Source organism: Oncorhynchus nerka, linkage group LG20 (genome assembly GCF_034236695.1).
Source record: "Oncorhynchus nerka isolate Pitt River linkage group LG20, Oner_Uvic_2.0, whole genome shotgun sequence".
NCBI lineage: Eukaryota > Metazoa > Chordata > Actinopteri > Salmoniformes > Salmonidae > Oncorhynchus > Oncorhynchus nerka.
The window spans coordinates 81,733,882-81,745,060 of record NC_088415.1 but is presented as its reverse complement, the minus strand read 5'-3'; the positions used below and the strand labels follow the sequence as shown (position 1 = coordinate 81,745,060).

The 11,179-nt window shown below is 42.7% G+C and overlaps 1 protein-coding gene and 1 long non-coding RNA gene across 3 annotated transcripts; one reads left to right on the top strand and one right to left on the bottom strand.

Moving 5' to 3' along the window:
- Positions 1-1,392: 1,392 nt before the first annotated feature.
- LOC115101814 (mitochondrial import inner membrane translocase subunit TIM44-like) lies at positions 1,393-6,834 on the bottom strand. The gene is made up of 13 exons (XM_029621287.2): positions 6,416-6,834; positions 5,989-6,093; positions 5,692-5,865; positions 5,376-5,456; positions 4,889-5,038; positions 4,423-4,556; positions 4,195-4,280; positions 3,793-3,885; positions 3,454-3,578; positions 3,176-3,226; positions 2,874-2,963; positions 2,576-2,686; positions 1,393-1,695 (listed from the first exon to the last, which is right to left on the bottom strand). Exons 1-13 carry the CDS (start codon positions 6,467-6,469, stop codon positions 1,576-1,578), a joined length of 1,374 nt encoding a protein of 457 aa, XP_029477147.1. The 5' UTR covers positions 6,470-6,834; the 3' UTR covers positions 1,393-1,575.
- A 64-nt stretch (positions 6,835-6,898) lies between these two features.
- LOC135563049 (uncharacterized) lies at positions 6,899-9,812 on the top strand. Of its 2 annotated transcripts, XR_010460244.1 has the most exons (8): positions 6,899-7,362; positions 7,647-7,979; positions 8,070-8,131; positions 8,214-8,300; positions 8,388-8,669; positions 8,748-8,783; positions 8,882-9,436; positions 9,718-9,812. It is a non-coding gene; the product is annotated as an uncharacterized LOC135563049 (long non-coding RNA). The 2 variants fall into 2 exon arrangements; XR_010460243.1 differs by having other exon boundaries at positions 8,748-9,436.
- The last annotated feature ends 1,367 nt before the right edge of the window (positions 9,813-11,179 follow it).

The window sequence follows — 11,179 nt, the reverse complement described above, 5'->3', positions numbered from 1 at the left end:
TTGTGTGTGTGTATGTATACTGGGTTGAGTGTATGTGTATGTATACTGGGTTAATAGTGTGTGTATATACTGGGTTAATAGTGTGTGTGTGTGTATGTATACTGGGTTAAGTGTGTGTGTGTGTGTGTGTATACTGGGTTAAGTGTGTGTGTGTGTGTGTGTGTATACTGGGTTAAGTGTGTGTGTGTGTGTGTGTGTATACTGGGTTAAGTGTGTGTGTGTGTGTGTGTATACTGGGTTGTGTGTGTGTGTGTGTGTGTATACTGGGTTAAGTGTGTGTGTGTGTGTGTATACTGGGTTAAGTGTGTGTGTGTGTGTGTGTGTGTGTATACTGGGTTAAGTGTGTGTGTGTGTTGTGTGTGTGTGTGTATACTGGGTTAAGTGTGTGTGTGTGTGTGTGTGTGTGTATACTGGGTTAAGTGTGTGTGTGTGTGTGTGTATACTGGGTTAAGTGTGTGTGTGTGTGTGTGTGTGTGTGTGTATACTGGGTTAAGTGTGTGTGTGTGTGTGTGTGTGTGTATACTGGGTTAAGTGTGTGTGTGTGTATACTGTGTGTGTGTGTGTGTGTATACTGGGTTAAGTGTGTGTGTGTGTGTGTGTGTGTGTATACTGGGTTAAGTGTGTGTGTGTGTGTGTGTGTGTATACTGGGTTAAGTGTGTGTGTGTGTGTGTGTGTGTGTGTGTGTGTGTGTGTGTATACTGGGTTAAGTGTGTGTGTGTGTGTGTGTGTATACTGGGTTAAGTGTGTGTGTGTGTGTGTGTGTGTGTATACTGGGTTAAGTGTGTGTGTGTGTGTATACTGGGTTAAGTGTGTGTGTGTGTGTGTGTGTGTATACTGGGTTGTGTGTGTGTGTGTGTGTGTGTGTATACTGGGTTAGTGTGTGTGTGTGTGTGTGTATATACTGTTGTGTGTGTGTGTGTATACTGGGTTAAGTGTGTGTGTGTGTGTGTATACTGGGTTATGTGTGTGTGTGTGTGTGTGTGTGTATACTGGGTTAAGTGTGTGTGTGTGTGTGTGTGTGTATACTGGGTTAAGTGTGTGTGTGTGTGTGTATACTGGGTTAAGTGTGTGTGTGTGTGTGTGTGTGTATACTGGGTTAAGTGTGTGTGTGTGTGTGTGTGTGTGTATACTGGGTTAGTGTGTGTGTGTGTGTGTGTGTGTGTGTGTACTGGGTTAAGTTAAGTGTGTGTGTGTGTGTGTGTGTGTGTACTGGTTAAGTGTGTGTGTGTGTGTGTGTGTGTACTGGGTTAAGTGTGTGTGTGTGTGTGTACTGGGTTGTGTGTGTGTGTGTGTGTACTGGGTTAATGTGTGTGTGTGTGTGTGTGTGTACTGGGTTAAGTGTGTGTGTGTGTGTGTGTGTGTGTGTGTGTGTGTGTGTGTACTGGGTTAAGTGTGTGTGTGTGTGTGTGTGTGTGTGTGTGTGTATACTGGGTTAAGTGTGTGTGTGTGTGTGTGTATATACTGGGTTAAGTGTGTGTGTGTATATACTGGGTTAAGTGTGTGTGTGTATGTATACTGGGTTGAGTGTGTGTGTCCTAAGAGTGTCCCTCTGTCTCTTCTCCTTCCCTGGTCTCTCAGAGAGCCTGCTCAGTGCTGGAGGCAGAGATGTCCAGTAGTCTCCAGGCTGCGTTGGGGTTGAGCTCTTCCTGGTCCCGACACAGAGCCCACACGTACATCATCCTCAACACCTTCTCCTGGGAGGGGGGTTAGGAGAGAGAAGGAAAGGTTGGAAGAACAAGAGATATCACCAGAAAGAAGACAGGGCAATGGTTAGAAGAATGGGAAAAAAGATATAAAGGTTAATGAATGGGAAGCAGGAATGGGCTAGAAGAAACAGGGCTAGAAGAAACAGGGCTAGAAGAAACAGGGCTAGAAGAAACAGGGCTAGAAGAAACAGGGCTAGAAAGAGGTCTAGGGAAGTAGGACAAAAAATACCATCTTTATAAAAGCCTGTTAGATTTAAAATCCTGTGAAATTTAATTAGAGATTCTGGTAAACTTTGTATGTTTCATTTCATGTGTCCTAACAATTATTATTATTTTATTATTCTCCATGGCAACCTATTGATAAAAAACGAATTAAAAGTTATTTCTCAGTTTTCAGTTGGCTTTTGTGGAGACCAGGGATATTTATGCGTTTTTGACCAAATGTAACTGGTAACAAATACTTATTAAAATTCTGTAAGTTTCCTATTGTTATATGTAAATACAAGTAATGTGTATGTAGAGAGGTAGCTTTCTTCACCAGTTTGTTTTTACCATGTTGTAATATATGATTAGCTTACCAGTTGGTGTAACGGTAATGTTCATTCTCCTGAGAGGAATTACGGTGTTATTTTTCTCTTATTGTAAATTGTGTATAGAGACTGCTGACATGACTGTTTACTGTAATAGTCTTTGACCAGAGTGCAGTCCGGTATCCGTCTACTCCCAGTGGCTAACCACACATTAGAGAGTATCAGACCGCATATTACCATCAAAGGCTAGAGAGATGGACAGGTTTAGGAGCAAAATGACCCATGATAGAGAGAGATGGGTAGAATAGATATCAGAGGTTGTAACCATGGTAACTCACTGGATCCCCTTCCACCAGGTCTCCCTTCGGACTACGAATCACCATGACCACCTGGGCCTGGAACGTGATGATCAGCACAGGGCCTTGATCCATGAGCTTCCCCATCGCCAACTGAGAGAGAGAATAATAGAAGGAATGAAGAAATGGCAGAGAGGGAGATGGGGAAGGAAATTATGTTAAACCTGAAATAATGACAATCAGCTGGCTACCAAAATGTTGGTGACCGACTTGTATATGTAGCTCAAACAGAGTAATGACATGGCCTGGTTGGGCCTGACAGACACATTCATGTACTTACATCTATGTTGTCTATATCTAGGACCTTGGACTGGAACATTAGACCCAGGGCCCTGGCCTGTTGGATAGGGTGGGCCAGCTGACTGTATGTCTGAGGACAGAGAGAGACGAGGGTCAAAAGGAAGGAAGAACGCTATTTGAAAGTATTTTTCACCCCGATAGTGATAAGAAAATCTAATAAAAACTATATTTCTGAGAAAAGAAAGCATGCCAAGTAAACGCTTTTGTACAGACATTAGTTGTTACAGACATCAGTAAACATAGAAAAGAGGAATAGAGTGCAGCCTGTATAAAACTACTTACAGCTTCATAACACCAGTCCTTCAGGACCTCCAGCTCTCCACGGATCATAGCCTGCACAACAGAGCCACATAGGTGCATTCCTAAACATGAGTTACTGCAGAGCTGTACAGTTCTCTTATAACAAAGCTAACCAACATATATTCAATTCCAGTGATATATGGATTACACTTCTGGTGAGCATTTCAAAAGCTCCAAGTGCTCATGACTAACGATTCAAAACAACAAAAACATTGATAACATTTTTTTTTAAAAGTGCTTGAAAGTGTTAGTGCCCTTACCTCTAGGATGTTGGGGATGATGTCCTTCTCACACTGTTTGAGAAAGGAGTCCTTGTCAAAGCTGGGGTCTGCCTTTAAGATCTCGGTCAGCACCTGAGACATCTCAGTCTTCGAGAAGAGACCACCTGCCAACCAAATAACAAGGATTTGATGTAAAAATAGTGGAAACCCATGTAGTCCAACCATCCATCAGAACATCTGAAGGAAAAGAGGGTAGTCACTTTGTGGCTATTGACACAACAGACAATATAACAGAGAAACTATTGTGCACACCCAGTAATCCCCTCAGAGTGATAGAATGATTAAACCGGGACATCATTTAAAAGAGAGGTTGTTTACCTAGTAGATCGGTGACTCTGTCGGTCACGGCTCGAGATGCTCTGACAAGGGCGTTGTCACTCTCATCATATTTCATTTTCATTTCAAAGAACCCTGAGGAGTGAGAAGAGGTAATGCTGAACTGCAAATATCACAAAGACTTCTAAGATTCTGGGACCCTCCACAGAAAATCAAATAAGATACAATGTAAGAGAAAGTGTTTCTTGATCAGGAAAAATCCCATCTCTGAAAGTCTTGACATCGAGATATAAGTACAACACCGAAAATGTTACTTCCACTTTGCCCATAAAATCAATATAGTGCCACCTGTTGACTGGCCAGTGAAGTGCACACAACCATGAATGTGACCTATGATTACATCACTCCCATGTTATCTGATGAAATACAGTAACATTCTCTTACTGTTGAAAACCGTATTGTTGTCCTTGAAGTCCTTCCACTGTGCGTACCACTTAGAATCCTTGTGCAGAACAACACCCATGTCCTCTCTGTAAATCAAAATAGACCATTTATATCAATTGGTTGCATTTCCTAATAGGTTCAAGCATGGCTGAATGGACACACATAGCATTGTTGGCGAATGGGAAAACGTATCATGCCATGGTTATGAACAAGTAAAAGGGAACATACTCATTGGCCTCAAAGACACGGTTGTCACTCTCCCCTCCCTTGAAGGAGAATTCACTTCTTTTCCTGAGTTGAGAAGGAGCCCTATAGGTACCATCGTCTACCACATCAATCTCTCTCTTCACTGACTCCATCCCCTGTACACACACAGAGGGAAGGGGAAAAGGAGATCAGTATATCAGTCAAATGATTCCATAGAATTCATGAAGTTTGACTCATTTTCAGCCTCCATTTGATGCTTCAATGTTTCTTAAAAAGTCCTTCACCAGCTGCTATTTACCCCAAAACAACTGGTTACAATTGCTACATTCTTATGCTTATTTAAAATCATTCAACACAATTAATGATAAGTAAACCCATTTTTAAGCAGGAACTGGGTAAATAGCAGACAAAATAATAAAATAATAAAGCGTAACCAATTTCCTTCAATGGAGAGTTGTGTTACTTATTTGAAATGCCAGTCTCTGACCTGTGAGATGGCCCTGAAGGCGCTGGTCGCTCCCAGCTTCTCTCCTCCCTTGGACACAGACTCAGCAGAGTGCCTGGCCGTCTTGGCTGCCTCCTCCACCCCCTCCTTGATCTTCTTCCCCAGGTCTGTACGGGTCACTTCCTCAAAGCCCTGGACAGACAGACAGACATGGACCACAACAAGTTATAATGACTTTACTTCAGGCAGATTAGCAGCAAGCTACTATAAATAACAGTTCCACATGAATGCTATCTTTGGATTAGCACTGATATAGACGTGAAGTTTAACTCATAAGCTGTCCAATACCTCAGCTGAAATAAACATTTTATAAGAGGAATATAAAAACATATTTACACCACTGATGCGCTAAAAGCAGTACATAACAAGGATTAAACATTTAGGATTCATTCTGAGGGTTTACTTCAACTGATAAATGTCAATGACCTTTGTTCCATGCATCATTTTCAAGAGTGTTACAATGACTCACCTCCTTCACAGTCTCAGACAGAGTCCCCAGGGTCTTCTTGAACACCTCAGAGGTCTTTACAGTCTCTGATTCAATTGTTTTCTGGCAGAAAGAAACGGATGACATGGATGAGACGTCACATTAGTCAAGCATCAAGTGTACATGACATCACAAGTGTTTGTTTGGAACACAGATGAAAGTCAACTTGTCACCAACCCCAGTTCTGGGCAGCATGTCATCAAGACCTCAAGACTGGGCTGAAACAAGTCTGCACAACCAAGGTGAGTGACCATGGGCTTAAAGGGACATTACACTCCAAAACCAAATTAGAGCTTACAAATTTCCTCCGAGCCTGTTGCAGGGCATCCGACTCCTCCAGCCTCTTGGCCTCCTCTCTAAACTTCTTGATATTCTCCTTCATCTCCTTGTCCTTCCCAAACTCCTGCCTCAGGTTCTCCACAAACTCCCCGAAGAAGCCTTTACGACTAGGTCGTTCTGACGCATACCGCACCTGAGAGAAAGAGGGCACTTAAAATATAAGTGAATGACAGAATATTAACAGCTAGTTAGCTACCACCAGATCCATCACTATTAGAAAGTCAACAAGGATAATGCGTGGATAATGCATAGCTACCTGCACAGGGACAGCCGGAGACCAACATATCCTGTAGGAATCTCCTCTACTGAATGAGGAGACGACAGCACGGGATGGCAGGAGTAGAAGACGTCTTCCGACCAGCTGAAGAGAATTACATGGGCTATAACCAAACATTCATATTGAAGCTATAACAATACATATCTACCTATTCTAGCGTTATGGTGTAAAATATAGAAATAATAGGCTATGAAGAATGCCTGATATGTTCAGCTAGCTAGAATGTTCATGAACACCGACCGGGGGGGGCTATGGCCCATTTCATAACTGTCATAATGACATAATAAAATGTCACGTTATTCAAGAAATATCGTCGAATGTTAAATACTGAGCTGTAAAACAAATCAGTCAATATCCATCGATTGCCAGTGCAAGCAAGGGGGAGTTATACTAAAACAAATCTCACCTCATAGCACCGACACACGGAGGCTGCCATCTTGATCTTGAATGCATGGGGCATTGGGCAATGAATGGAGGAACGTCTAACGCCCCACCCCGCAGACTGTCGACCAATCGCGCTCAGGTTGTTATGCTGCGTCACGCGGTTGCTAAAACTAATCGTCACGCAATCTCTTTTTAAAGTCAAGGTATGAATCAGGAAACGTGCCTATTTTCCTCGAAAGTACGTAATGTCACGATTCAAAAGCTATACAATATTACAGATAGCAAGTTAATTATATCACATCACGGAAAATATTTGTAATGTTGTACTTCTTGTTGACGAAATTCATGCTAATGTTGGGTTTTTGAGCTAGCGCCCAATTGACTCCCATTCACTCCTTGAAGGAGCTGGGGCAACTAACACAATGGGCGTTAATACGATTCCAATGGAGGTACCCACATCTCCTTAAAAGTGTCTCTGATGGAGCACGTGCGACTCCGCTGCAGCTGACCTCCTGACGAATGAGACTAACTTGACTAACTGCTGTCAAGTGCCTTCCCTAGCATCAGTAAGGAAGGTCTGCAACCTGGGGCCTGTTGCACAAAAGTAGAATTAAGACATCCGGGATAAATGACTCAGCTGAGCTCAATGAAGCCAAAACATGTGCGTCCAGGCTTAATTGGTTGCACAAAGACCAAGCCAGGATGAGCAGACACGGATTCATTAAGCCAGGTGAAACCAATCCTGGATAGGTGCGCGCTCACGGCTCACTCAAATAGACCCCGCCACAGATCACAGATTAACTGATTTACCATGGCAACTAGAGCCGCGTACTTTTCCCCGTCGGAAGCACAAATCCTCATGGAGGCATACGAGGAGGTAAAAGATATAATTAAGAAGAAAGGCAACACCGCCACAGTGATAAAGCAAAGAGAAAAAGCGTGGCAAAGTATTGCAGACCGCCTGAATGCGTAAGTAGTGCACAATTACACACTCACCGCTCCGCTGAAACATCACAATTACAATTCAAATATTTAATTCACATCTCCAAAAATGCAGTTGTACTGTAATTATGAAACGGTTAAATTTTTAATTGAAATGCACTGCAGATATGAGTGAAATTGTGTAAAGTAACTCCATCACACTGTATAAAGCTATGATAAATTTTTTGATATTTTTACTGAAAACAAGACAAAAATACCAAGTAATTTTTGCAGTGTGACTCCATTAAATGTGTGTGTGTGTGTGTGTGTAGATTAAACATGAACGGGCCAAAACGGACATGGCAGCAGGTCAAAATCAAATACAAGAACATTCTGCAGAATGGTATGGTCCCTGACTAATATTTAACAAAGCACAAGCATATATTGTACCCAGAAGGTGCCTGCTCACACATTGTCTGTACTGTTTTAGCAGTGAAAAGAATACCCACAGACAAGGCACGGGTGGTGGGTCACCAAAGGCTGACCTTACCCCAGCAGAGGACATGGCCTTGGAGCTAAATAAAGGCAGGCCCGTCTTAGAGGGGATCCCTGGGGGAAAGAGACGAGCATAGGTTCCTCCCAAGATGCCACCCGCTTCATTCAAGGTATGTCCTTCCATCTCTACATGGGATACAACCACATTCATATTGAATCAATTTGGACTGTCTGACTTTGGTTTACCTATTGCCTTGCAGTGCCTGGCAGCACTGTGTTCCTGTTAGAGCCACCAGCACAAGCACCAGACGATGCTGATCCAGTGAGTACTCCATCAAAGGCATACTGTAGGCCTGGCATGTCTTGTCTACTAGCTTCAATATGAATCCGATTAAATGTGATAGGGTGAAGGCCCCAGTGCAGCAGCAACAGCACATGATGGAGACGATGATGAGGAGGAGACCATCTCTCTGGATTCCAGAAGGCATGAGGTATCATGTTAAGACTGTGAAAGTACTATTTACTCTACAATGGTGAGGAGTCCTCATCAAAATCAAAAAATCTAATTTCTTTTACAGGACCCAGATGCTATACAGTGGGAAAACCAGCCTGGCAACAGTGCGTATTAATAAAAGGACACCACATCCTGCCAAATTCCAGCTGCGCTAATTGTATTGTGTTCACAGAGCTCACAAGCTATCAGAAAGTTGTATGGCAACCACCTCCGGCACCAAATAGAACTGGCAGACATAGACATTCAGTACAAGAAGAAAAAGATGGAAAATCTTGCACTGGAGTCCGAAATAAAAAAGAGGACAATTAGGAAACTGGACCTTGAAATAAAAAAACTTGAGAGGGAGGTGAGATATGCCTTCAATGTACACTGTATGCTAACTGTAACACAAATGTATTAATCATTATTTTTCTTTCCTCCCCAGCTCCAAGAAGATGACACAGCTCAAAATAAAAATTAGGTATATTCTCGTAAAGTCAAGTGAGCCATGACATATGAGCTCTTATTGTGAGCACACAGGACGGTGGCATCTTTCTAAGTTTTTTTTTATTTTCCCAGCAATCAGTACAACCAAGTCATCGTTATAAGGCATCGCCCTCTTTTGCCCACCCCCCCAGCACCAGGTGTGGCCACTAGCCTATATGAAGGCCCAAAATTGTGTGTTCCTTTCTGCTCTGACAATGGCATGCCCATTCGTGCGAGATGTGGTGGATGAAGAAGCACTTGTGCTGAGGAGAGCCTTCAGGCGAGAAAGGGTCTTCAGGGACCGGTTGGACCCACTGGCCTTCCCTGATGACCATCTATATGAAAGATACAGGTTTTCTGCAGATGGCATCAGGTATCTATGCAGACTACTGGGTCCCAGGATTAAGCACCGCACTGCACGGAGCCATGCACTGAGTGTGGAGCAAATGGTTTGTGTGGCCTTGCGCTTTTTTGCTAGTGGAGCCTTCCTGTACTCAGTGGGGGATGCAGAACAGCTGAACAAGGCCACAATTTGCCGCACAATAAGGAGTGTGTGTCTGGCTATCAAAGCATTAGCAGATGTCTTCATCTCCTTCCCTGGCCACAGAAGACTCTGTGACATCAAAGAGGAGTTCTATAGGATTGCAGGTAAGAGGATCTACAAATTACAGGACAACTGTTAACACATAGTAGGATACTCATTACTTTGTGTGACAGGTTTCCCCAATGTCATTGGTGCAGTGGACTGCACACACATAAGGATAAAAGTCCCCTCAGGTGCCCATGAGGCCGATTTTGTGAATAGGAAATCCTTTCACAGCATTAATGTTCAGGTGAACATAACTTTTTGATATTGTCCATTGACGAACACTCTGCATTGCCAGTGATGTGCATTGATTGGTGTAATATTCCTCATCTTATGATTTCAGATGGTCTGCAATGCTGACTGTGTGATCAGCAATGTTGTGGCAAAATGGCCTGGCTCAGTCCATGACTCCAGAATCTTTCGGGCCTCTGAAATCTATCAGTGCCTATCACAAGGTAAGCCACACAACCCCTATTTATAACCATCATGGCTGTGTCAAGAATATCACTGTGTTTATGAGGTAGTAATGATGAGATTTTGTGTTGACCGGTGAATTCTCTGGTGTGTTGCTGGGAGACAGGGGTATGGCTGCCAGCCTTTTCTCCTGACACCTTTCACAGACCCCCAGGAAGCACAGCAGGCCTACAACCATGCCCATGCCAGGACCAGGGCCAGAGTTGAAATGACCTTTGGCCTCCTGAAGGCACGCTTTCACTGCCTTCACAAATTAAGGGTCAGCCCTGTTAGGGCATGTGATATTACTGTGGCTTGTGCTGTCCTCCACAATGTGGCCTGCCTGAGGAAGGAGAGGGCCCCCAGAGTGCCACCAGCCATGGACTGGGACAATCCGGCAATCTTCCCTGATGACGACAGTGGTCGGCTGCTGAGGGACCAATATGTGTTGAATTATTTTAGTTAGTATGTGTGCTTTCAATTTTGGTTAAATATGTCCTGCGGTGGCAGAGGAATTTGGGTTTTTTGGGTTCGTTTTTTCGAATTTGGCCTCTTATGATGTTTGTGCGGTATACTGTGTGTAATACAAGGCTGCAGGGAGGCTACTGCATCCATTCATTTGTCTGTTCAGTTGATGTGTATGGATTTGTCCTGCATTTATTTTAGTGTGCAGACATGCAGGGTGTGTTATATACAGACCTTTGAATGTGTATGTATCATTTTGTATAATATGCTTGGATTCTGTGCTTTCCATCTTGTAGAGTCACTGTGACTTCAGTTTCGAAAGGAGCTGATGGTTTACCTGCTTTGTTTTGTCCTTATTCAATAAAGGAACATAATGTTACACATTGTGTTTTTATATTCATATGGAATGTGTATTTGTTTATATGACAGAGTACTAGGGCCACACTGAAGAAAAAGGATAAAGTCATAAATTTATGAGGCTGGTTCTTTCTGCAGAAAAGCTACATATTGTTTTTACAGTTTTGATACTTATGACAATGTGATACTTAATATTCTGGCACATCAGCATGTCTTTGTTTATGAAACCATACTGAAGTACAATTTCACGAAATGCCCCACATCTGTCATTTTAACAACTGTCCTCCTTTAAAACAACTGGTTACAATATTATGACTTGTGTTTTTTTTCCCCTCTGTGGCCCTAATATTCTATCATTTTATATATAGCCTTATAGTCTATGGGAAACTGTAAATTATCTAATGATAGCAACATCTAAAAATCATTTTTTATCCAAAATCATTGAAATTAATGATCACAAACGTTTAAATAATAACAGTGGGTCTAGTTATATGTGATAACAATGTATAGTGAGCAGTGAAATAACTATT